The 27,293-nt window shown below is 42.1% G+C and overlaps 1 protein-coding gene across 2 annotated transcripts; it reads left to right on the forward strand.

Annotated features, from left to right (window-relative positions):
• Positions 1 to 200: 200 nt before the first annotated feature.
• On the forward strand, positions 201 to 25,928 carry dgkq (diacylglycerol kinase theta). 2 transcript variants are annotated; one of them, XM_084010361.1, is made up of 23 exons: positions 202 to 1,317; positions 4,825 to 4,904; positions 6,490 to 6,589; positions 7,495 to 7,580; positions 9,634 to 9,759; positions 10,616 to 10,769; positions 11,401 to 11,472; positions 12,197 to 12,297; positions 12,954 to 13,168; positions 13,261 to 13,351; positions 14,289 to 14,343; positions 14,513 to 14,574; positions 16,272 to 16,422; positions 16,504 to 16,542; positions 16,844 to 16,959; positions 17,108 to 17,259; positions 18,138 to 18,286; positions 18,362 to 18,540; positions 19,148 to 19,248; positions 19,326 to 19,472; positions 19,680 to 19,791; positions 19,868 to 20,020; positions 20,480 to 25,928. In XM_084010361.1, the coding sequence occupies exons 1-23, from the start codon at positions 1,092 to 1,094 to the stop codon at positions 20,579 to 20,581; spliced, it is 2,769 nt and encodes a 922-aa protein (XP_083866487.1). In that variant the 5' UTR covers positions 202 to 1,091; the 3' UTR covers positions 20,582 to 25,928. The 2 variants fall into 2 exon arrangements, with proteins under 2 accessions (XP_083866486.1, XP_083866487.1); XM_084010360.1 differs by having other exon boundaries at positions 201 to 1,317; positions 18,138 to 18,540.
• The last annotated feature ends 1,365 nt before the right edge of the window (positions 25,929 to 27,293 follow it).

Consider the following 27,293-nt stretch of genomic DNA (forward strand, 5'->3'; position numbering starts at 1 on the left):
GTGACAGAATGAACAGGTTGTTTGGGAACCACTCATCCACTTAATGAGATTCAGAAGAACCTCAGCGATGAAGAGGAGAGGGAAAGTGGAAGGGAAGGAGGCAGGAGGGGAGGAGACGAGGAGAGGGGATGAAGGGGAGGGAGGAGGAGGAGGAGTAAATCAGTGTGAGAGTCTCTGACGCGGAAGAAAAATCAGCCCGGAGAAGGAAGAAGGAACCTAAAATGAAAGCGACCTCATCCGGCACTCTTCACACTTGTTGAGCAACGCTTATCTCCAGCCCTCCAGCGGGGTTGGACAGTTTCTCAAGCGGCTGCTCGTGTCTTTCTCCCGGGTCTGGTCATGCAGGTTTCCGGCTGCATGTGCTGAACGCTTTGACTGGAAATAACATCCATTTCAAAGACTTCAAACTACCCCACACACACACACACATACACAACCAGCATCCAGCTTTACAGGATCGATACTTCATTATTTATTCATTCGGTTTTCCGAGCGAGGAGCGCCGGGAACCACCACGGGCACGGGGCCGCTGGGTGGCACCGCTGTCTCCGGGCGGAGACCTGTGATCTCGGCGTGGGGGACGGATCCCTCCGCCGCGAGAGGACGGCGACGAGAGGATTTGAACCCCTCACTGCCTGCCTGCCCGGAGCACCCACTCTGTGTTTCGGGAAGGCGGGTTTATATTTCAGGAGTTGATGTATTCAGCTGGCCTGTAAGAGGGAAAGCTCTGGGGGGACACGCCGACCGTAGCGCCCTCTCCGCCGGGCAGCACCGCTGGGTCCAGCCGGTGGGAGGACTCTCCACCGGGGGTTAGAAAACTAATTCCGTTTGGATCACAAAGTCGTGACCTGGTTGCCTACTCTTTATTTTTGGACCTGGATAACTGGATAATTAGCTTCCGCAGCGGGGAAAACTCCGAGACACAGACCGAGCACGGCGCCCTGGCGCCGGGCTGCGCCGCCGAGTCCGGCCCGGTGGGATGTCTCGCTGCTGGAGTACTTTCTAGACATCCAGGCTTTTTGCACCACGAGTGAACCCGGACACACCCAGTGTTGGCGTTCTCCTGTCGGTGAGTTTGTGTGTCGGAGGACATGGCGGACTCCAGCCGGGCCAAATCGGCGGACCCTGACGCCGCGGACTGCCGGACAGCGAGCCCTGTCACCGGGAAGAAGAGGGCGCAGCAGTCTCCCGGTCTCCGGCCCAAGTACCAGAGCCCCGCTCTGGGCCACTGCCTCAAGAAAGTCACCCTGACCAAACCCACCTACTGCCACAGCTGCAGCGACTTCATCTGGGGGCTCATCGGCTTCCTGTGTGAAGGTAAGACTACACCAAACATACCGTGTATTATTGACAGGAAAGCATTACTCATACCCTACGTAAGTGCACATACTGGTCCCAGTGGGAACTGAACCAGCAACCCTGCTGCTCGTGCTGCTGCATGTGGAGCTGCAGGTGACTCTAAACAAGGTGTGTTTGGGTGTCTCCCTCCTGTCCTGCTGCTGCCAACACTCTTAACTGTGTAGTCTGTACAGATGCATTCAGTCGAAAGCAAACTAGTAGGCCTTTACTGTACTATACTATACTATACTACACTACACTATACTATACTACACTATACACTACACTACACTATACTGCGCCACACTACACTATACACTATACTATACTACACTACATTATACACTACACTAAACTATACTATACTACACTACACTATACTATACTACACTACACTATACTATACTACACTACACTATACACTATACTGCGCCACACTACACTATACTATACTACACTACATTATACACTACACTACACTATACTATACTACACTACACTATACTATACTACACTATACTGCGCCACACTACACTATACACTATACTATACTACACTACATTATACACTACACTAAACTATACTACACTACAATACTATACTTTACACTATACAACATACTTCATTACTATACACTATACTATACTACACTACTATACTGTACTATACTATAATATTGTATTGTACTACTATACTGTACTGTACTTTACTACTAAACTATACTATACACTTAATCACAGACTGGGACAATACCAGATCACAGACCAGATCACAGACCAGATCACAGACTGGGATCAGAATCCGTTGTAGACTCTGTGGTATTTTGGGTGTCATCGTACTCAGTTATTCTTCATGCTATCAAAGATGCATCATCTGCAGCAAACATGAGCAACCAGGAAGGCATCCTTTATTCATCCCTCCTCCTTTCCTTCCCTGACCTCCCTGTTTCTATTCATGTCATGTCCTTTACTTCCATCCTTTCCTTTCATCCTCTTTTCTTTCCTTTCATCCTCATTCCTTTTCACTAAACCACAACTTAATCATGAATTCAACAGACGGACTGAAGAGCACATCCAAGACAACCTCCTCCAACACACATACACATACACACACACACACACACACACGCATACACACACACACACACATACACACGCACATACACACACACACACACACACACATACACACATACACACACACACACACACACACACACACACACACATACACACATACACACATACACACATACACACACACACACACACACTCACACACACACACACACACACACACACACACACACACACACACACACACACACACACACACTCTCTCCACTCTGCCCAGTAACACATTGGTTGTCCACGATCAGAACTGCAGTCAAGTCGTGATTTACTGCCTCTGGGTTGGCATGGAAACAGGAGGCGTGTTTGTGTGGCTGTGAACAGAGACATCATCATCATCATCATCAAACAGCAGCAGATGAATTAGAAGCTGCACAACAACAACAACAATAATGCTGCTCGGCTGGATTACGCAACGTTTTCTTCTTTAAGCTGTCGAGTTGGATTAACATGAATGTGTGATGTCATCAAAGTGCTTCATCTGGCTGTGAATATTTCATTTAGATTATGAATGAACCTCTTATCAAGATGTTCAGTGGAAGAGATGCAGCTGCACTTTCACTAAACTAAGTAAAGGATAACTCCAGTTTATTACTCCTTATTTTGGTATTTTTTTCAACCAGTATTAATAATGTCATACACACCAATGAGATGAATGTGTAAGGGAATTAAAGCTATGACATAAATGTAGTAAAGTAAAAAGTATTTCCCTCTGACGTGTTGTGGAGTAGAGGTAACATAAAATAGAAACACTCAAGTAAAGTACACGTAGGCCTACAGCAAAAGAACAGTATTGTTATCAAATGATTATCATAAAATACATTCATTATAATACACAAATCAACTAAGTGTGTTTGAGCACAAACTTGCCATCATTTGGTCAAACTGACAGTAAAAATAAATAAATAAATAAAAAACAAAGCAACTCTAAAATAGCTCATTTTGTAAATGAAGTTCTGACTAAGAAACCTCACCGGTCTCTGCTGAGTCACTTCTTATGATTCTGATGAAGTATCTGACATGTTAACGGCGTGTTGGAGGAATGGATCCTGACTGATGTGTTTTGTAGATGAAACGCACACTAGTGTTGATGATGATGAGCTCAGTGTGTGAAACGTGTGGTGAGGTTCGCCTCAGCGAGTCAGACAAGACATGAAACACCACAAACTACAACACCAGGCACATCTACGCCTCCTTTTGTTCAGCTCCTCCAGAGGCTTCATTTAAAAGCTTTCATTACAAAATATAGCAGCACGTTGATGCTTTTATTAAAGTGCACACAGACACTCTTTAAATAACTGCAGTGAGAATGACATTCAAATGTTTCCTCTTCTTAAGTCACTAAAATGTGAGTGTCGGTCTGAGCTGTAGGTCATTTAGACACCAACAAGACTGTATGTTGGACTCCTGCATTCACAGTCACTGTTGTGTAACGATTGTGAGCATTAAAAAAAAAACCTTTGTCATGAATTATTTAATTTTAATATATAATAAAAAATTGTATTTCAACATATATGTAGTAATTAATTTCATAAATTAGATAAACTGCATTCAACTAATTGGAAATATATTTTATTATAGTTAATTCATTAAAATCCCATTAATGCAAAAACCACTGGTACTTTAATGGTATGACAGCTTGTTCATTTTTTTTCATCTTTTGTGTCCAGTTTTAACATATCTTTCTATCGTTTATTGTTGTTTTTGTCCTTTAATAATACAGTTAACTTCTCAAAATGCAATGCCGTTTCATGTTTGTGAATGCAAATGAAAAGGGTTTCGTGATTCTTTTGTGTAGCTGGAAATGAGCATTGACAACATGCTCAACAAGCTATGGTTCAATAAAAAAGTAAAAAATAAAATAATAAAAAAAATAGAAAAATTAGGTGTTTAATCTAATTGAGACCTGGTTAAATACAATTATTAAATAATAAAATATTTTTTCATACAAACAATGTCTTATTGTTTCTTCTTCGTAATTCATTTCCAAACACTAATTAAAATAATCTATTTTTTTCTCCAATTCAAATTGAATGAAAACAACTCTTCTGTTTTAATTTTCATTCCTCTGACTGTGAGTTGTAGATTTCAGTTGATGATGTAATCCAAACAACCTCAGATTGCAATGGTTTGTGGGTAAAAAGGTGAATGTTTACATTGGATAACCAGCTCCTTGTGATGGGAACACTCAATGTGAAATGTGCAAACTGGCCTGTTTATTCTTCTTTAAACCAAACGAACACAACAACACTGAGGTCGATTCTGTCGGGGATCTGTGGGGAATTGATCCTACAACCCAACAGTGTTGGTGCCTTGCTCAGCGGTCTCTGATTGTCCTCTCTGTCTCCTGCTCCAGTGTGTAACTTCATGTGCCACGAGAAATGCCTGAAGACGCTGCGTTCGGCTTGTTCCTGCATGACTCCGTCTCTGGTCCGGGTGAGTCAAACCAATCACACGATGCTCATTGATCAGCCCTGATCAATGATCAGCCCTGATCAATGAGCTGGACTAACTGCTGCAAAGACCACTAGAATGTGATGAACATGAATGAATGGTAACGGAGTGGACAGGTCTTTCCTCACCTGTTCATGAGTTGGAAACGCTTTAGATGCTTTACATGCCAGACAGGATCCACTGCTGCGTCTCTTTCACTGAGCTCATGCTAATCATAGCGTCATTGTACTTGGCATGTGTCCATTTCTCCTCCATTCCTCCACCACACCACAGAAGTAGATATTGTACCTTTTACTCATTTGTCGGAGTGAAAAACCACGTATCTGCAGATGTGTTGCTGTTGTATGTTTGTGACCAACTGAAGGATGAAGTGTTTCCTTCATGTCTTGAGAAAATTCTCCTACTTCTTAAAGCTAAAAAACGTATAAAAAGCCTCTTGGATCAGCTGGAAAATGCATCGTCGACTGTTTTTCTTTTAAGAGATACATGGTTCTCACAGGACGTATAGAATATGATGCAGATATAAATGATGAAAATGTGCAACATATACATTAATAGAGCAGGCATATTAATCCAGAAACATCACATATAATAGTAACTATTTTACTATTTGCATCTGTAGATTTCTCCTAAATGAAATTAAAGTTTACATTAGATAATGCCTCATTTGCACATTTAAACATAACATTTAATACTAAATATAATTGCCTTGACATCAGTAATGGGCTGGAGGAGTTTCATGCTGATATTTATCGTCTCTAAATGAGTTTTTTTCTCAGACTCTGAGCCAGAAATATTCACCTCAGTATCACTTACATCCACCAAACGTTCCAGATGAATTCCCGTCTATATTCTGGAGGTTTTTACAAAAGGGGTTTGTTAATATATCATTCATAGTCTGATTTATATATTGATTTTATCAATAAAAAAGGCTGATACAAAGAGATAGTTAAAACACTGACTCTCATATGTCAGCAACATGAAACATGAACAATGACTCCTTCATGCGGCCTTTATGTTACTTTGTTTTTGGTGGAAACCAGCTGCAGGCCCTCTGGGTTCAGGGGCCCCTGGGCTCCGGCTCCCAGTGCTTGATGTTGGCATGTCATGTCGTTGTATAACGTGTCATGTTGTTTTAGTAATGTTGTCATATTCAGGGCCGGCTCACAGCATTTAAGGAAACCGTGGATAATCCTAATCCTCTGTGGAGCCACTGTTGACTTTTCCGTTTTAATTAATAATTATAGATTACTATTACACTTTAATTTTTCATGCATTTATAGGCCTTTAAATGTGGTTTATTTTGTCCAAAAATGTATGTAAACAAGTTCATGTTGGTGTTTAATATGCCAACATGTTCATATTTGCCCTTCTTTGACTTTTAATTATCTTTTAAATTGACAAACATAATTTGTATAATTCATGCTACTTAAATGGGATCCAAATATTTTTTTTTCGTGAATCAGATCTCATAGAAGGAGCGGGACTGAGCCTCTCTATGGAGTCGTGTTTTGCGTTAACGTTGGCTCCAGTTGGTTTAACGCAGTGTGTTTGCTGCCCCCTGCAGGTCCCCGTGGCTCACTGCTTCGGCCCGGCAGGTCAGAAGAAACGTTTCTGCTGCGTCTGCAGGAAGCAAACGGAGGGAAACACGGCGCTGCGCTGCGAAGGTCAGTCCAGTTTCATCACCAGTTCAACCAGTTCAGCCAGCGTCTGATGTGAAGTGATTTATCTAAAGTCAGAGTTCAACAACAGAGACTAGCAGGATGGACAATATTTAATAAGATATTCACAAATATTAGTTTTGTTTATTTCAAGCATCATCACTGAAATATGTGTTATATGATGATAATGAATTACTTTTTTTGACCAACCATGTTAAACCTCCTCTTGAACCGTGCGGTAGAAATGCTCCATCAGTGCCTTCCTTGATATTTCTGCTTATTGTGACGTTATTTCTCGGAATATCTTCCGATGTGTCCAACCTCAGCTAAAATGTTATATAAGTCCTAGATACAGAGCCTATTTATTGCCTCCACACAGTTCTCAACATGGCGGCGGCTGACAGCTAAAGAGCTATCAGTGTTAGCCTGAGGAGGAACTGGAAGGGCAATAGTTGTTTGATGATACAATAATTACTCTAAAATGTATTTTTTTTAATTCAGTTTTTTAATTTCCTTTACCAAACTTTACCACAACTTACCTCTTTTGACTTTTGAAGATCTTTTTTCCCCATTTGTTCTAATCTTTGTGTCTTTAAACTCAGTTCATACTGTCTTTATTTTACTTAAGTAGTTCCTAATATTACTATTACTACAAATTGTAATATTACTAAACTCTGTTCATTAATTTAAATAAATAATAAATATCACAGGGTTCAGGGATTCCCACTTGTGCACTCACAACTTTGTCTTTAACTTCTGAAGCTGTAAACTTTTCCTGCAAGTGGAGACAGTAGAAAATATTTTCTCAATAAAGAACATTTACATAAGATAAAAGTATATATAATATAATATACATCATATTTCAAATACGTGTGTGTGTGTGTGTGTGTGTGTGTGTGTGTGTGTTTCAGTGTGTGAGCTGCATGTCCATGCCGACTGCTCCATCTTCAGCTGTGCAGACTGCCGTAGTTCTCACCTGGATGTGACTCTGGAGCAGGTGAGTGTGAGAATCGGATGTTTTTTTTTAATGTATGTATTTGTCTACAAATGACACTGAGTCAAAGTGAAATCCAGCTTGAGGAAATGTTCATCATTTTTCTGATTTCACTGGTCCAGCTCCTGCAGGTTCAGGCTCCCACTATCGGATCATTATTTTCTATTTCATGGATCTAAAAGCTGTCCGTCTGTCCGTCTGTCCCATCATACAGCTCTAGACTCGTGTCTCTGGGGGACAAGCTGTGTGTTCCAGCACTCAAACTGCCATCATATTTATTACGCCAGAAGAAGGTTTAGTACGTCCCGATACATTGTATGCCAAATACACCGTCCTACTGCATCAAGTTACAGTTTGCAGTATGCATGCTTTTCTGACCCACAATCCTTTGCACTGTGGATAGATGAGCAAGAGGGTTGCAGATCAACGTACATGGTTATGAGGAAGTGGTATGTCCTAATTGAATGCATGCAGCATGGAACAGAGTGTACTTTGTCAGGGCAGCTGCAGTACTGAAAGTATGTGATGTGAATGCAGCTGCTGCTAAATCCTGCTACCTCCGTTGTGACCTGTGACCTCTGATGTTGTCATCACCGGTTACTGTGCTTGTAATGGTGGAGAGTCAAATTTATTTGTGTTGTATAAAATCACAAGTGTGTCTGTGAAACAAACAATCTACTGTGTGTGTGTGTGTGTGTGTGTGTGTGTGTGTGTGTGTGTGTGTGTGTGTGTGTGTGTGTGTGTGTGTGTGTGTGTGAGGATTAATGACTAATGTGATTGAGTGTTATTGATCACACTGATCATCTGACACCTGCCGCTGTCCCACACTCTTTAATCAAAGACTTCCTGAAGACACTCTGTGATGGGAAAGCCCTGTCTGTCTGTCTGTCTGTCTGTCTGTCTGACTGTCTGTCTGTCTGTCTGTCTATGTGTGTCTGAGCTGATTGATCGTTCACAGCTGCAGATTAAAATCAATAGCTTGCTGCTCCTGTAGAGCTGATGATGGCGGTCAGACTAGAGACCAGTTTATGACTAAAGACTGGCAGGAAACCAGCAGCAGAAAGACAATAGCTGTGTCCCAACCCAGCGGCCGCATCCTTGGGAGGACACGTTCTACGTCGGCAGCATCCTTTGAAGACCGCATAGGCCAAACCGAGACGGTCTGGTGTACATAGGATTTCCTGTTTGCGTCACCAGTTGTTGCCCACACAAGAAGGTCCCCGCCACCCCCACCACCAAACAAACAACATGTTAAAGTGAAAACACTTACTTACAACATGCTTCCCAAGATGTTAGAAGACAAATAAAACACAAAGAAATGCATTCAACATAAAACTAAATGCCAAATGAAGGTCTCAATCTCTAGTTTAAGTCTTCTTCAATCCAGCATGATGTTCATTTAGTACATTATGGTCCATTTAGAGTCCACCAGACCAGAAAGCAGGGGATGCTTTAAGGCGGGGCTACCTTGTGATTGACAGGTCGCTACCACAGCCTCACTACCTTCACTACCACTTAACACTTGGCTGTAAAGTTGATCTTGAATTATAGAAGCTACCTTTGAACACACACTGACCCCGGTGTTATAGTTATGCTGAGTATGAACCACTGTTATCTTCTCACATATCAACGAGCAGACTGATAATGCTGTACATTTGATGCAGCGTCTGTTGTTTCTGAAGTATCGCTGCCAGCATGAGTTCTAGGGGAAGCATTTAATAAATACAGAGCAGCATCACCTGCAGTTCGTCAAAACGTTTCGCTGTCGAAACATTGTACCAAGCAGAACATGCTAATCCAAATGACACTGTATTTCTGATGAAACAAGAAGTTACTAAACAGAAAAGTCAAATTCCTGCGAAACAGGAAGTTGAATTTTCTGGCACATTTGGATAAGAATCTAGCAGCAACAGATTCACAGGAAACTGAATATTATTCCTCGACACTTGTCTGACATATGATTTCAGCTCCATTACAAGAAACTTTCAGCATGTTTGTTCTGGACCCCCAGTCCTCTGACAACCTCTGACCCAGGATCTACTTTCTGCTGCTGCAGGATACGTTCCACCACCACTGGAGGGAGGGTAACCTGGCGTCAGCGGCGAGGTGTGATGTGTGTCGACGTTCCTGCGGTTCGTCTGACGTCCTGGCGGGAATGAGGTGTGAGTGGTGCGGCATCACGGTAAGAACTAGCTGAACCACATCGAACCAGATCTGCAGACCTCTAGACCTGAAGACACGCAAACCTCCAGACATGCAGACCTCTAGACCTGTTGACCTCCAGACATGCAGACTTGTAGACCTGCAGACATTTTGACCTGGAGACCTCTAGACTAGCAGACCTCTAGACTTCCAGACCTGCAGACTTTTAGACCTGGAACCCTCTAGACTAGCAGACCTCTAGACCTCCAGACCTGCAGACTTGCAGACCTTTAGACCTGCATACTTCTAGATCTACAGACCCCAGACCTCTCGGCTCATTTCCACCGGGGATGGATTTGACACGTCCCCATAACTAACTTTTAACAGCATGTGTTCACTTTTTATATATATTTTATACAAAATATTTAGATATTTTATAAAAATATATATATATATTTAAAAAGTGAAAATGACCGCAGGATTACGTAGGTCTAGAGGTCTGCACATCTGGAGGTCTAGAGCTCTACATGCATGGAGGTCTTTAGGTCTAAGTATTCATGTCTGTAAGTGTGCAGGACAGGAGCTCTTGAGGTCTGCATATCTGGGGGTCTGCAGGCTGAGAGGTCTGCAGGTCTGCAGGTCTGTACGTGGCACCGTAAACATTTGTCTACCAAGATGTGGCCCTGCTACACCTCACTTGGGTATTTTAAATGAATCCTGTGTCAAAAACTCCTTTATTGATTTGCTTTATCTTGTGCTCACATGGTATATTTTGTGATAAAGTTAACTGACACACAGGAAACCTGGGGCAGGTCGTAGTCCAGGAGGAGTCCTGGCTGGTTTCAGTGTCTCTGTACAAAATATGACGGAGCTGCTGTCTTTGGTGTTCTCTGCAGAGCCACGCGGCGTGTTACCTCAGTGTGCCACCAGAGTGCACTCAAGGACGTCTGCGCTGCATGCTGCTGCATCCGGCCTGCATCCGCCTCAACTCCAGAAACTTCAGCAAGATGCACTGCTACCGCATCACCGAGAGCTGCAGCCACGACCTGGGTACACACACACACACACACACACACACACACACCACATCCTCTGTGATGCAGCGTGTGAAGTCGAAGCGCTCGGCTCATTTCCTGACAGCTTTGCTTCTTCATCTGAGCTGTGAAATTAAAAATGAGGTTTTTCACAAAATCACGATGTGAATAATGAAGGCTGTGTTTGATCATCATCAAGAGGATGTTAGAAACACACAAAGTTATTAAAACACTAACAAAACTGATATACTACCAGCCAGTGGAAAAGTCTTGTGAAAAAGAGAGTAAAAAACAACAAACTATATATGAGTTTCAAATACGTTAAGATAAAATACATTTTAAGTATATAGATTGCAAATATAACAAAATATAAACAACAAAGATCATCATCGAGGTGCAAAATGTCCACAATGTTAACAGTAAGGTGTAAATTCAAAATAAACTGTCCTGTAAAAGTAAAAAGATCACATTTGTAGGCCATTTTAAGTTTTCCTTGAAAGTGAGACCACAGGATATAAATGCAACACAAACAACATGAAGCAGTTCAGGAAACAGGAAGTGTGTTTATTTACCGTAACGTTGTGAAGCTCTACTTCCTTTAGATGTTTCCAGGAACCTCTGACTGTTTCTCTGCATGTTTCTATCAGATAACTCAGACGATGTTGAGCCGTCTGCTGCTGCTGCCTCCAAAGACGGCCAACCGGCAGCTGCTGAGACAGGTCAGTCCACGTTAGACCCCCAGACAGGTCAGTCCACGTTAGACCCCCAGACAGGTCAGTCCACGTTAGACCCCCAGACAGGTCAGTCCACGTTAGACCCCCAGACAGGTCAGTCCACGTTAGACCTCAAGACAGGTCAGTCCACGTTAGACCCCCAGACAGGTCAGTCCACGTTAGACCTCAAGACAGGTCAGTCCACATTAGACCCCCAGAGACAGGTCAGTCCACGTTAGACCTCAAGACAGGTCAGTCCACGTTAGACCCCCAGAGTCAGGTCAGTCCACGTTAGACCCCCAGAGTCAGGTCAGTCCACGTTAGACCTCCAGAGAGAGGTCAGTCCACGTTAGACCTCCAGAGTCAGGTCAGTCCACGTTAGACCTCCAGAGAGAGGTCAGTCCACGTTAGACCTCCAGAGTCAGGTCAGTCCACGTTAGACCTCCAGAGAGAGGTCAGTCCACGTTAGACCCCCAGAGAGAGGTCAGTCCACGTTAGACCTCCAGAGTCAGGTCAGTCCACGTTAAACCCCCAGAGAGAGGTCAGTCCACGTTAGACCTCCAGAGAGAGGTCAGTCCACGTTAGACCTCCAGAGTAAGGTCAGTCCACGTTAGACCTCCAGAGTCAGGTCAGTCCACGTTAGACCTCCAGGTCAGATTTTACAAATTTTCAATGTTACTGTGTGTGTGTGTGTGTGTGTGTGTGTGTGTGTGTGTGTGGGGCCCAATAGGTAAACAGTTTCTTAAGGTGTTCGACGGTGATGATGCAGTCAAACGCGGCTCCTTCCGATTGGTTTCCATCCTTCGAGCCACTAAGAATGAGGAAGTGGTGGTGAGAGCTTCCTTTTCATTCCATTTCACACACATTAAACTACATATCCTACTACTATTACTCTATTACTCTATTAATTATTCTGAAACGTATCGAACACTTGAGTGGAACATTCAAAATAAAAGCAGATCATTCTGTAAAAGCTGCTTTAAATTAATAAAATGCAGCCTTTAATTGTCATGGCAGTGAGATTAAATCACAGACTAATGCCTGGGCTTTCCCTCTCAGGAAACAAACTGCATACCAGTCAACTGGTAGTCAGACGGGTGGCACACAGCCTTCCTCTGCATGTTTTTAAAAGGGAAAATGATTTTGTTTTGATACACAGGCAACGGTGTATACATGTATTATTTTAATTAAAAAAAGGTTCTAAAATTGATCGTCAATGAAAGGCAGCCCAAGACACTGTGTTTGATGACTTTATTTAAATCTCTGTGAATTTACTTTAATATTTCATGTGAAACTAAATGCATGCTAAGTGCATAAAAATAGTGAAATCTTGTCCAAATCCTGACATAACGTGTTATTTTGAGGTATGTTATTTGTTACTTATTGTTATGTAGTTATAATGATGTATTATTATTATTATTATTTGTATCTTTAATCATTCATATAAAGTCTTGTCCTGACACTGCTGTACTGCTGTTGTCCTGCAGGAGGCAGCACTGCGGGCCTTCTACCTCCCAGATGAACCTCAGGACTATGATCTGCAGGAGGTTGGCGGCATGCAGCGTCTCCATAGCGATGACATCCTCAACCGTAATGGCGGTCCAGACAACCGGAGTTCTCTAAAGGACGGAGGCGAGGCCTGGCTGCTGAGGGCCAAACCCCGAGACGCTGAGGTCATCAAGGTGTACGCAGGCTGGTCCAGGTGAGTAGACATCTTTTACCAGTTAATAAGCCCTTCTTTTGGTACAAACACACTGGTATTTTCCCAGTTGGTTAACCTGTTGTGTGTTTCAGGTCGGGTGCAGCTTTCATCTCCGTGTCCCTGTCTAAAAACAGCACGGCAGCTTCCGTCCTCACTGAGGTCCTCAGTCAGCTGGACAGACAGGTACCTTCATCCCTCTGGAGGCTGGATGTTACATTGGGTGATTTATAGCAACGTGACCAGTGAAGTGCTGATGCTTTCACACAGTATCTCACTTATATCTGTCAACCAATAACACTTATTGGAATTATTGTGAATTAGTATTTTGTCAGTAATTTATAGTCACACACATGAACTTTAATTAGTATATGAAGCCCTAAACTACATTTAGCTGAGAGCCAATGCATATGAGGAATTGTATGGCATTTAACTACGATAATCATAACAATATACAACAAGCATGTCAGCGATTTGTATTAGCGATCAGCGTTAGGGCTAGCTATTAGCATAAGCTAATGGAAAGGGTCACCATGAACGATAAGTTAAAAACAGCAGAGTCCAGATACATGTTAAAGTCATGTAAGCCAAAGCTAGTTCACGTGGTGCTTTCTATGTTCAGTAACTGCGTGAAATCAGCAAGAATTAGCATGCTAGCTAGCTAACCATGTCAAATTGAAGAACTGATTGCTTTATACACACACTCTTGTGACTGTCTAGCAAAGCACATTCCTATCGCTGTTTTTAACACTGATTCACCAGATTGTGTAATGTCCACAGAAAAGACAACAATATTTAGTTAGTTACTCTATAAATGAAAAACGACACATAACAAGTTGGGAGAAAATCACTTTCCATGTAAATAGGCTACAGTATTTGTGTGTATGAAAAATTAGTTCATAGATTTTACAGCCTTTAACTGTTGATAATGACATGATATATGATCATATATAGAGATTTCACCACTACATATGTCTCGTGTCTTTTTAGGTGATATTTTTCTTTAATTTTGGGTTCTTGGCTGATTTATACTTTATATTTCCATTTAAGCAGCATGATCCCTGTCTGATGTACTGAGCTAGTTTTTCGATTTTTACAAAGTAAGGTCTGTGTGTTGTTTCAGGAGGAAGACGTGTCCAGTTTCAGCCTGATGGAGGTTTGCATGAGCAGCAAACAAGGTGAGACATAGAAAAAACAACAACAAAAAACATCTGAAGTCCCTGCACAATGACTCGGCACTTCATAAAATGAGAAGTAACCTGCAGCAGCTGCAGTTGATGGTTTTGATGCTATTGAAACTCTGTCATAATAATATTGGGGCTTGACGTCTCCTTGTCTGTCCTCCAGTTCAGAGACAGACGCTGACTCCTGAGGAGAAGATTCAGGACAAGATGCAGGAGATCAGGAAGGTAGGCGGACACATGACACCATGATCTCCAGCAGGGGGAGGAGGTCAGGAAGGTAGGAGGATGCATGAGGCCATGGTCTCCAGCAGGGGGAGGAGATCAGGAAGGTAGGAGGACGCATGAGGCCATGGTCTCCAGCAGGGGGAGGAGATCAGGAAGGTAGGAGGACGCATGAGACCATGGTCTCCAGCAGGGGGAGGAGGTCAGGAAGGTAGGAGGATGCATGAGGCCATGGTCTCCAGCAGGGGGGAGGAGATCAGGAAGGTAGGAGGACGCATGAGACCATGATCTCCAGCAGGGGGAGGAGGTCAGGAAGGTAGGCGGACACATGACACCATGATCTCCAGCAGGGGGAGGAGGTCAGGAAGGTAGGCGGACACATGACACCATGATCTCCAGCAGGGGGAGGAGGTCAGGAAGGTAGGCGGACACATGACACCATGATCTCCAGCAGGGGGAGGAGGTCAGGAAGGTAGGAGGATGCATGAGGCCATGGTCTCCAGCAGGGGGAGGAGATCAGGAAGGTAGGAGGACGCATGAGGCCATGGTCTCCAGCAGGGGGAGGAGATCAGGAAGGTAGGAGGACGCATGAGACCATGGTCTCCAGCAGGGGGAGGAGGTCAGGAAGGTAGGAGGATGCATGAGGCCATGGTCTCCAGCAGGGGGAGGAGATCAGGAAGCACAGACTGATCTGCAGGAACTACTCAACTTCAACATTGTTTTTATTTCAATTATTTTGTTAAACACCACATGAAATCAAACCGTCTCTACAACCTGCAGCCTGTCAGTCAACAGGGCAACACTGTTGTATGTCGTGCAGGAATCACACAAGATCTCCTTCGTGTTTTGTTGACGCCGTTCGCAGCACCGCTCTGTTAGCACCGCTCTGTTAGCACCGCTGTATGTCATACTGTGATATTTCCCCCTTTTATAGTAATACTTGTTTCATACTAAGGTATGGGACATAATAAATCTCACACAGTGTTGTTATGACTAAATATCATGTTGGTGAGGAGTTTCAGGTAGAGCCAGTGGTCGAATGTTGGCTAAAGCTAGTAAAAATGCTAACCAATTACAGTTATCACAGTAAACAGCCCCAATATCTCCAACAACAACACATTTTTACAAGCCACCTCAAGAAGTTACTGTCTATTAGGGGAGAAGCTAGATGCTGGCTGCAGGCATGCTGATGCTAGCTACGCCTGCTGTGCTAACGCTAGCTACGGCTGCTGTGTGGGATTTAGCTTTCAGACTCTGATAAACGGTGAACTCTTTAGCTTTTAGATTCACAGACTTCTCTGTGTGCTAGATGTGTAGACTTCTCCAGCTTTGAATTTCACGTTATACAAACTGCAGTGAGGGATGTCCTTGTGTCCGTCTCAAGGCTTAAATGCGACTGTTTCTGCTGCTCTGATTCCCTCAGAAAACTGTTAGCAGCTTCATGAGCAACGCACCTTGGTGACGTAGTAGGTCTACATCACTCAACTGAGCAATGGTGCAACTATCATCACTGACTTACTTACTTACTTATTTAGTCAGCCACAGAGCAACTTATAGGTCCAGCCCTCTTTGGCAAAAAACTGAATATTTTGTGCATTTAAACAATGAAACGTCAGACAAAAATGCATATTTTACAATTGAGATGAACATGATCGATTGATTGATTGGTTTATTGATTGATTGATTGATTGATTTCCCAGGTTTCTGTACGTCAGATGAACCAGACTCGCTTCTACATCGTGGAGAACAGGAACCGAGCTGTGCAGGTCAGCCTGCTGATTGGAGGTCTGACCCCCCTGCTGACCAAAGAGGAGTACGTCCAGCTGATCCAGGAACACCTGGCCATCAAGAGTGAGTCTGAACCGCTGAGACACATTTACCTGAGACAGAACACTCACCTGACCTCCTGTTACTCTCGTTCTATTTCTGCAGGTCACCTGGTCACCTTCAGCCACATCTACGCCACTCAAGGTGGGACTGATTTTAAAGATATGTGCCATTATTAACAGTACTCTCGTACAACTCTGACAGTCTTGCAGTGACTATTTGCTTTTCTTAAAAAGCCGCCGAGGGGCTGAAAATGTCTCTTATAGGTCTTATAGCTCAACCTTTTTGGCTCTAATAACTGTTGAGGAGTTTTATTTTTGGCAAAAATCTAAATTTGTAAAGTAACTACAGCTCTCAGATAAATGCAGAGACATAGCAGTATGAGGAGAAAATACTCAAGTAAAGTTAAATGACCTTAAATGTGTACTTATGTATGTGTGTCCAGGTGCGGTGGCGTTGCAGATCTCGTGTTTCTCGGAAGCAGAGAGGATCTACATGTTGGCTAAAGACACGACCGTCAGCAACAAGACGCTCACTTCACTCGTCATTCCGGAGATCATGGTGAGAATCATTTAATGAAACTACAAGTACCGTTGCTGACACACACACACACACACACACACACACACACACACACACACACACACACATATATAGTCATCGTCGTGTTTTTGATAGAAAGTGACTAAATGTAGTTGTGGTCCATCAGAACGACAAGCTAGGAGAAGACGTCTGTCCCCTGCTGGTGTTTGTCAACCCAAAGAGCGGCGGTCTGAAAGGCAGAGAGCTCCTCTATAGTTTCAGGAAGATCCTGAACCCTCACCAGGTCTTTGACATTACCAACGGAGGACCGCTGGCTGGGTGAGAGAAACCAGCGCTCCCTGAACTGGAAGCCTTTTAATCCATGAGGAATATCTCAGTCCTCCCACATTAACACAAAGTTCAGGCATGATGTTTTTATTTTCTGCTGGATATTGGCATTTTTAAAAGGAAGATTCGCTGACTTTCATGTGGACGTCCAATCAGTGTCGATGGTAATCAAAATTCTCAAATTTGTCCAAGTTTATGGTAAATGTATTCCACTGAAGAAATAGACAACCCAGTGGATGTTCTTTTATGCTGCCTTTTCATGGCGGGAGTATAACTCCTTTTTATATTCACGTCCAGGAGAAACGTGGTATACACTACATCGTTGGGTCTCCATCCACCTGCTTTTATGCACATTTTCAATATGCACATTTGCTCTTGGCTGAGGAGGAAAAGTTTGATAAAAGCATAATGGAAACGGATGTAGTGAATAGATGATGAAATACATGTGACAGCTGAAGAGATTACAAACAGTCTCCTTGCTGTTCCACACAGATCTGATAAAACTTTCCTCTCATTAATACAGGAAACTGACATAAATGTCACATTTGCATTCAAACTGCCACTCGTTTAATGTCGTCATCTTCTTCTGCAGTTGCCTGAACGTTTTCAGCCTTGATGAAACTTCTTTTGCAGTTTGAAATCTGGTTCAAATTTGTGTTCTATTTGGATGGAAGAGAACAGTTTTCTCAATACAAGACGTTTCAGAAATCACATCAGTGTAGAAAGCACCTTTCACCTGGTGTCATCCTCAGTTCAAACTTTACATTTTTCAGGCTGTGGGAAGAGATCAAAACTGTGATTATGAACGTCTGGTTGACTGTAATAAAATAAAGTGATTCTGATGTTCCTGTCTGTCTTCTGTGGTCCAGCCTCCACACGTTCCGGGACGTTCCCAGGTTCCGGTTACTGGTCTGTGGGGGCGATGGGACGACGGGCTGGGTGCTGGGAGTGCTGGAAGCCGTCCGGCACAAACTGGTGTGTCGAGAGCCGCCCATCGGCATCGTCCCGCTGGGAACAGGTCAGACCGACACGCCTCGATTTCACTTCACTGGCTCAATGTCTACAGGTGCTGAAGTCTGCCCCGCCTCTGCAGGTAACGACTTGGCTCGCATCCTGCGTTGGGGTCCGGGTTACAGCGGCGAGGACCCCCACCACATTCTGGTCTCTGTGGATGAGGCAGACGAGGTTCTGATGGACCGTTGGACCATCCTGCTGGACGCCCAGGACGTCTCTGAAGACGGCAAGGACAACGGCTTCCTGGAGCCGCCCAAGGTCTGGTCCAGGTCCTGCAGGACACTTAGGAATTTATAGATCTGTCTCCCAAATCTGGAGGGATTTTCTGCAGCGGTTTATTGGCTCATATGAAATCTTTAAGACCAAACTGAGACTAGAAGGACACTCGGAGTGCACAGTCAATAGTCTCCACCACCATGTAACAGCACTAAAATCATGGATCCTGCAGCATATTTAAGACTGGTGGATGAGAGTCAGAACTCTTGATTGTGAAAGTTAATGTATTATAAGACATGATTATGCATGTCATGCTAGCACACAATAATTATAATTGATCTATAATTTAGACATTGCTTATTTCTTACATACCTGCTGCATATTTTCCTGCAGTAATGTTTGAGGTGGCTGTTATGTTTTTTTGTTACATGATATTTACGTTTCCATTTTCCAAGTAAAAACAATGTGTTGATCCACTCCAAAATGTAAATCTTGGGTTGGTACTCTTCTTTGGAAACATTTTTTGTTACATCTGTTCTCTTCATGCCTCGACAGCAATCGATAAATCAAGTTCATGACAAGAACAGGAAACATATCTGGTATCTGTGTCACAGGTTTCAATCATCATCATGTGTTTTTGTGTCTCAAGATTGTGCAGATGAACAACTACTTTGGTCTGGGCATCGATGCAGAGCTCAGCCTCGACTTCCACCAGGCCCGAGAGGACGAACCTGACAAGTTCACCAGCAGGTAAACTTCCTTCATGTGGTTCAGACAAAGCTGAGACATGTTTCCACAAATAAAAACTTTATTACCCCCCCTCACAGGTTCCATAACAAAGGAGTGTATGTGAAGGTCGGCCTGCAGAAGATCAGCTACACCAGGAGTCTCCACAAAGAGCTGCAGCTTCAGGTGGATGCCCAGAACATCCCCTTACCTAATATAGAGGGACTGATCTTCCTCAACATACCCAGGTAACGAACAAACACACCCATCATCAGCATCACTGTCACTATGACCTCACACTTAAATCCTGTGTGTGTGTGTGTGTGTGTGTGTGTGTGTGTGTGTGTGTGTGTGTGTGTGTGTGTGTGTGTGTGTGTGTGTGTGTGTGTGTGTGTGTGTGTGTGTGTGTGTGTGTGTGTGTGTGTGTGTGTGTGTGTGTGTGTGTGTGTGTGTAGTTGGGGTTCTGGTGCTGACCTCTGGGGGTCAGAGGTTGATGTCCGCCATGGGAAACCAAGCATTGATGACGGTCTGCTGGAGGTGGTCGGGGTCACTGGGGTCGTCCACATGGTGAGATACGAAACCTATACAGACACAACGTCCACTTACTGGATTTTTCTCCAGAGCTTTGTGTGTGTGTGTTTAGGGCCAGGTGCAGAGTGGTCTGCGTTCAGGAATTCGTATTGCTCAAGGGAACTACATAAGGCTGACGGTGAGCAAACCCATACCTGTGCAGGTGGACGGAGAACCGTGGATCCAGCCACCAGGACACATCATTATCTCTGCTGCTGGACCGAAGGTTTGTCCCTCTGTGACACCCATAGCTTGTCGTTTTATCTTTCTCTCTATTCTATATCTTTCTCTTTCCCTGTTTATTCACTTATTTTCCAGTTGTTCTGTCCTTTCACACATTAATCCATACTTAAAGGCATTCAGATCATTAATAAATCATCAGACAACAATTGTCTATGTGAAGATATAGTGGAGTAATGAGCAGAGAAGGAGCACTCTCCCTCTGTGTGTGTTGTTATCAGAGCTTCTCTGTGCTTTAAATTATTTTGTCCAATAACAGATTAGCATGAAAAAAAATGGATGACATTAAATTGATCGAAGAGGTCCTGCCCTAAGGGAGCACAACGGGAGCTCCCCCAAGACGACTTCCTTACCTGCAAGAGTCGTTGTTGTATTTGAACAGAATTTCAATAATCATTTTTATAAATGATGAAGAGATGTGGTGATGTTTGTACTGTGTCTTTAGGTTCGGATGCTAAGGAAGTCCAAGCAGAAGCAGAAGAAGTCATCAGCTGGCTCAAAGGACGGGCGTTCTGAGAGTCCGTCCTCCAGAGACGGAGGACACTAACCGACCCTTCTGAACATCAGTGTCTTGGCTTTTACCGGCTTCCTGTTGCACCTCAGCGGCCAGCTGTCGTTTCGCTCATGCAGTGATGACGGCGGTCTGCAGGTCCACTTGGAGACTAAAGGAGGTTTAGAATGATTAAAGCCTGCAGATGGCGGGAGGAAGTCCTGGATCACCTCAAGTTTGGTCCAGTTGGGATCACATTTCCATCCTGCTGACCAAGCACTTATCACTTACAGAGTTCACATGGTTAATATTCAGTAACTAAATGAACTTTTTAACTTAAAAGGCAAGATTAGCAAGTACATTTGTAGGTTTAAATAGGTTTTGATGGATTAATAAAGAGTTGACAGTTTCTCAGTATGGATAAGCTTCAGAGTTGAACAAAAAGTCTAAAAAAGTATTTAATAGAAGTACATTTCTGTCCAGATCTGACAGTATATGTACAGTAAGTAGCAGTAGACTTAGTGTCACATGATTTATTGTAATCATTTTAGTTGTGAAAAATACTGTGCAGCTATAACCTCAATCATATTGCCATTGGAGAATATGAAAGAAACTGCACTCGGCACTCCTGAAGGTCCTGAAGGGAAGTTTAGTGATGAAGCTGCAACCACATTATGTTAATGTGAACCGCAAATCTCCTGGGAAGCAGAACTGGGTTTCCCCTATTTCTCTTGTGAAATCCTTCCGTAACATTGTCTTTTCACAACAACACAAATCAGAATCAAATTAGAATTCCCTGGAACCACTGAGCAGCATCAGTGTGAAACTGGAAACTTCACAAGAGCCAAGGAACTGAAGTTTGTCACCAAGTTTGTTTTAATTCAATTAAAAACATTGTGACTTTGGAGGCTCCATAGAAACCTTAAAAAAAAACATAAAAACCAGACTAACGTTTAAAGAAGAAGATAAATCAATCCTGAATAAAAAAAAATAGAAATTGGTTAGTTAGAAATTTTGTTTCATCGCCGCAAAATTAAAAATTAAGATTATGACAAATAATCAGAATTTTAAAGGTAATTCAGAAAACGCAAAAACCTACCAAGATGCACGTAATTATTAAAGTGGCATTGAAGCAAATTTTTTTACAATCAAACAATACTGAAAAACACTGTTGGAAGGCTAAAGTCAGAATGAGCAAAAACAAGCTTGTTAATTGTGACAATAAGTTAGGTTACGTTATTTTTTCCACTTTATTTGACTGGCAGCTTGAATCATGTCCCAGGATATAGATTCTATCTAAATGTCTTTTGAGGACTGCAAAGCTTTGCACTGTTATCAGCTAATGCTGATAATTAGCAGCAAAATCACTCATTTTTTTAAGGGACAACACAGTTAGTAAGTCAATTTTCCCCTGAAGCCACTACATGTTTAAAACAGAAAAGGTCATATTAGAAATGTTTCAACTTTTTGCCATTGTTTAAAGGAAGCACCCGACACAAAAAACTAGCTATATAAAAGACTTATTACTAGCTTGTAAACTGGAAGGCTTAAAGGAAAACACCACCGCATTTCCATACTGAACTATGTTCTGCTCTGATCTTAGACGAGGTGATACATACCTTCCTCTCCTCTGTGCGTGCACTCAATGGCTCTTGAGCGCACTCCGCGCAGCGCTAATTTGCTAGCATGTAGCTTGTCCCAGTATATTCCTTAGGATCCAAAGGGGGGTGAAGTTAGAAGCGACCAAGCACTTCCACGTTGTCCCTATTTAAATACGGTTACGTGAGTAGTTACACGACCCAAGTTTGGTTACACAAAATGAAACATGCCAATTTTTCTAAGCGGATAACAAGGATAACTATATAGTATGGCGGAATAACAACTGGAAGCACTTCAACGTCGGCGCAGTAATATCATTACTCAAAACATGACGGGACTATATACCTTCTGCTTGTTTTCACAACCCTGTACGATGCACGTTATAACCATGTTTGATTGTTCACAAACGATCTTACTACAACCTGATGCTTCCTCAACTGTGCACAAACTACTACAGGTAGTGCAGGCGACGGCGTGCAGGTCACGTAGGTTCTATTGACGGAAGTAAGAGGGGGAGCGGAGTGATGATATTACTGCGCCGACGTCGAAGTGCTTCCAGTTGTTATTCCGCCATACTATATAGTTATCCTTGTTATCCGCTTAGAAAAATTGGCATGTTTCATTTTGTGTAACCAAACTTGGGTCGTGTAACTACTCGCGTAACCGTATTTAAATAGGGACAACGTGGAAGTGCTTGGTCGCTTCTAACTTCACCCCCCTTTGGATCCTAAGGACAAGCTACATGCTAGCAAATTAGCGCTGCGCGGAGTGCGCGCAAGAGCCATTGAGTGCACGCACAGAGGAGAGGGAGGTATGTATCACCTCGTCTAAGATCAGAGCAGAACATAGTTCAGTATGGAAATGCAGTGGTGTTTTCCTTTAAGGTGTTGGAAATCTAGCTAGCTTGATAGTATGCCAAAATTTTGGTCAAGAGGACAAGAGTTACAAAACTGTGGGAGCAAAATGTGCCACTGCCACAGAGACAACATGATTAAAGTTAGAACCAGCAAATCTAGAAAACGTGCTTCATTACTATTGGCTAGCTAGCTGCCTTGCTAGCCTGTTTGTAAAGGAAAAAAAACTAAATTGATTTTAGGAGAGATTTACTGAGCTGTGGGAACAACATGTACCGCATTCCTAGCTAAGTTAAACTACAAACATCACTAGGTTGGTGAGCTAGTAAGCTAGTTTACTAAATAACACTTAATTTTGAGAATAAATTGGTTCAATTAGGAACACACAGAAGCTAAGCTGTAAAACTAGCTATTTATTAGCTTAGAGAGCTGGTTGATACTAAAACAAAATTAGAACAAAACAATTCCAACAATCCAACAATCATTTTAGTTGGATTAATCAAGGCTATACACTTGCTAAAATGTGGGAACAACATTTGGCAGTAGCTAGCTAAACTAAACACCACTTGCTTGGCAAGTTAGTTTACTAGCTAGGTAGCATGATATGATGCCTTAACAAAACTTTTGAGAATATATTTGTTCAATTCGTAAAATGTGGAAACACAGTGCCACTGCAGATAGCATTAAAAACTAAGCTTGAAAACTAGCTCAGTGTTAGTTTAACAAGTTGGTGTCTAACTGAGCTTGCCGATACAATTTTGAGGGTATAAACTTGCTAAAATCTGGGAACAAAATTCAGCCCTATGATAGTAGAACTGCGATTGCAGCACTAGCTAGAATTTCATTTGTCATTAAAAATAATCGAGGCAACAAATTGAGTTATTTATAGTCTTTCATTACTATTTAAATATTAATAAAATATATTAATTTAATCACATTATTTGATCTTTGAAGATTATCAAAAGTTTTCATCTGGGCTCAATATTTAACCGTGAATTATTTAAAGTGATATAAACAATATTGCCAAGTGTCGAGATCATATTTGTGTAGCCTACTAATGTAGCTCTTTGCACATTATGCCTTCCATAATTCTAAAATGTCTAAAAATACAAAATATGTTTTTACCTTTTGTCATTGGTCGACAGCATAGTTGCAGAGTTTATTTGCAAGGAAACTTTTCAAAGATGAGCTTCAGCTGCCAGTTTATATCGATAACGTTTAATGAAGGAGGAACTTCGTCCACATTCCCAGGGTGCAGAACGTAAAGAAACACAGATTTAACATGATCTGGATAGATGAATCTTATGCTGAAGGTCTCAGCTCTCTATGTAGCCACAGCAGTATTTGATTGCTGTACTCTATTTAGTTGTTTCTATTAATCTACATTCACTGATTTATTTTTTTGGTGCTAGAATAATAACTTATATTTCTGTGTTTGGATGCTGTTTTTATTCAAAGCCTCAAACCAAACTTCATTCAAAATCTAGCAAATTTAAGGCATCTTATGGGAGGACTATTGCAGGAATAACTCCCTCCAGGTGGCCACATGTAATGAATACGTATATATTTTGATAAACATGGCATCCAATAAGAGTTTGTGGCTTTGAATGAAGACAGATATGACACATCAGTGGCATTAACTGTTCATTAACTGTGGAGGAAACTGTTGAACATCATCAGTAGTCGCAAAAGATTCCTACAGTCGACAGTAGCTGTGAGTAGTTTAAGTGTAGGAGACACTGTCACAGTGTTTGATTACATGCATGAAGTACTGTATTTCTGCGAGTTGTGTATTTATCTCTTCTTCATTCACACTAAAGAGTTGGTCCCTCGCTGTTAAAGAAACACAACTGCTGGTCTTACATGTTTTAAACTATTTACTGAATATACTTCATGTTCCTGCTCATCATTTTCAAAATTATTCTTCATCGCTTTAGAATGACTTCCTGCTCGGGAATCATTGGTTTCAGTTAATTTCTATGAAAATCAACTTGCTTATAACTTTTGAAAACTCCTCTTTGATAATGCATTAACGAAGTGCCAACATCTAAAACGCGATGGTCGTCTGCTAAGCCATGATCTCTTTGTAATTGGGCAAAAACAATGAACGTGTGACACACTTATAATTCTTTTTATTTGATTTTGCAGGAATTTGTTGCATTTAAAATCCATTGCTCATTTTTTTTAATCAAGCAGAGATTACAAATGCTAAGCAGACATCATGTAAATAGTCATTGGCATTAGAATGTTGCTGTAAAATCATTTAGTTATTTTCTTGTTTGCACAGGATATGAAAATAACATCTTTCAGGAGTTTTAATCCGATAGATGTAATATGATGAAACACAAATTCACAAGAAGTTTCACTTTTGCATGTTTTATTTGACAGAAATAAAAAAATAAAAAAGCGATATGATTTGCAGGAATATAAAGTTCACCCAATGGGGCGTCAACAATCTTAAAGATGAACAACCAGACGGCTCGCCCTTAGATCCAAAGAAAAGCTGCAGAGAAGATCCTACAGCTGATGTTCCACCACTGAAGATCAGTCATTTTAATCCAAAGAAAATGCTCAAAGCAACATTAAAAGGAAATTAGTGTTAAGCAGTATTTCTGTAACAAAATGATCGCGCTGCTTGTTGCCTGAAGTAGTTCCCAAAAGGCCAAAAAAGGACAAGAAAAAGAAAATGTGCAAAGCTCCTTTTAATGCTTTAATAGTAACACAAACTAAACATCGGACGCTATAATTTATGACATTATAATAACCAAAATGTTCGTGTTTTTATGGCTGCATCACTTCATCAAATTGAAATATTCTAGATATCTGCAGTCACTTTAGACAAACTAGGTATATTTGAATAAATAAATATAAATTAGGAAATAAATAATGATGAATACAATTTAGGCAAAACAGCATCAGATGCAGCAGAGTTAAAAAAAAGAAAAAAAGAAGCTTTTTATTGAAGAAATAAATCCAGTACATTTTTGTAAATCCTAATTTCTCCCTTCATATTTCTCAACAATATCCATCGATGCCATCAAAGACTTTTCATTTGTTGTTGAATGTTTTAAAAATGTGTTTCTGCTTCTCTGCGTCCGTCGTGCCTCGTAGTGTCAAACAACGCCTGTCGTTATTAAGCCCCGCCCCTCTGACAGCAGACCGGCGGTTTCTCCTGCAGGTGGCGGTTTCTCCTCCAGGGGGTGGTCTGCGTAGTGCCTCATGGAAATGCCTCAGTGCTCCACCGTTCAACGTGTGTGTCAACGTGTTTCCTGTATGTGAGCTAACGTGCCTCCAGACGAGAGTTTTCTTTTGCTGTAGCTGCGTTCCGTTTGATTACCTGAAGTTTTATTGAATAGATGTATATTTTTGCAGACAGAAGCTGTTGTTTTGTTTAAACTGTAAAGTTTTAACTGTAAATTGCACTAATTGTTTTACAGATGCTCTTAGATGTGACGTTCAGGTTATTATGAATGTTGTAACGACTCAAGCTAAATATAGGCTGTAGTACGTACACATATGTACATTTAAATAACAGATTCCTATATGTGTAAATCAGAATAAACTAAAGAACATCTGAGAACACTTTCTGTCGTATTTCTCTTTTGAATGCAGATGTCTGCAGTGTCTTCAGAATGTTTAACAGTTCCAAAAAGTAGCGTTTAATTTAGTTGAACTTTGAAGTACTTTATATGACTACTTACATTATTGTTGCTTCTTCTTCACTACATCTCAGAGGGAAATATTGTACTTTTTACTTATTTTAGGCAAAGAGGAAGCTCCCATTTGGCTCTGAGTCTCTACTCACTCCTACATAACCCCTCTGCCCCCGATTGCACATGCAAGCACACTAATAAACCCACAACACACACATCCTCACCTCCTTGGGTATTATTAAATATTTGGAGAAACTGCAGTCAGTAAAAGCGTTGACTCTTAACTTTGATCAAAGCGTACACTGACGAGACTCTGGTGATCTCTTTATTTTGCCAAGTGGGTTTAAAAAGATGAGACACACGCACGCCGGATGCACACACACACGCACTCTCTTCGGCAGTCCATCGATAAGGATGATGACATTGCTCCAAATGTGATATATGGTCAGTTATTGGGGTGTGTTGCGGCGGTGCATAGCCATGTGGCTGTGCAGGCCAATGCGAGATCTGCAGATTTTGCCACAAGAGAGAAAGGGGTAAGTGGCACCGTACACTGGGTGTGGGCCCTGCAGCATGCTGATGTCTCAGGGCATGTCGTTGTGTCCTCCTCTCTGTGGCTTGCTCCTGAAGGTGAGTGGTTCCCTGGTGGCAGGAGGAACTCCA

The sequence above is a fragment of the Eutrigla gurnardus genome (genome assembly GCF_963514095.1).
Source record: "Eutrigla gurnardus genome assembly, chromosome: 5".
NCBI classification, from domain to species: Eukaryota; Metazoa; Chordata; class Actinopteri; order Perciformes; family Triglidae; genus Eutrigla; species Eutrigla gurnardus.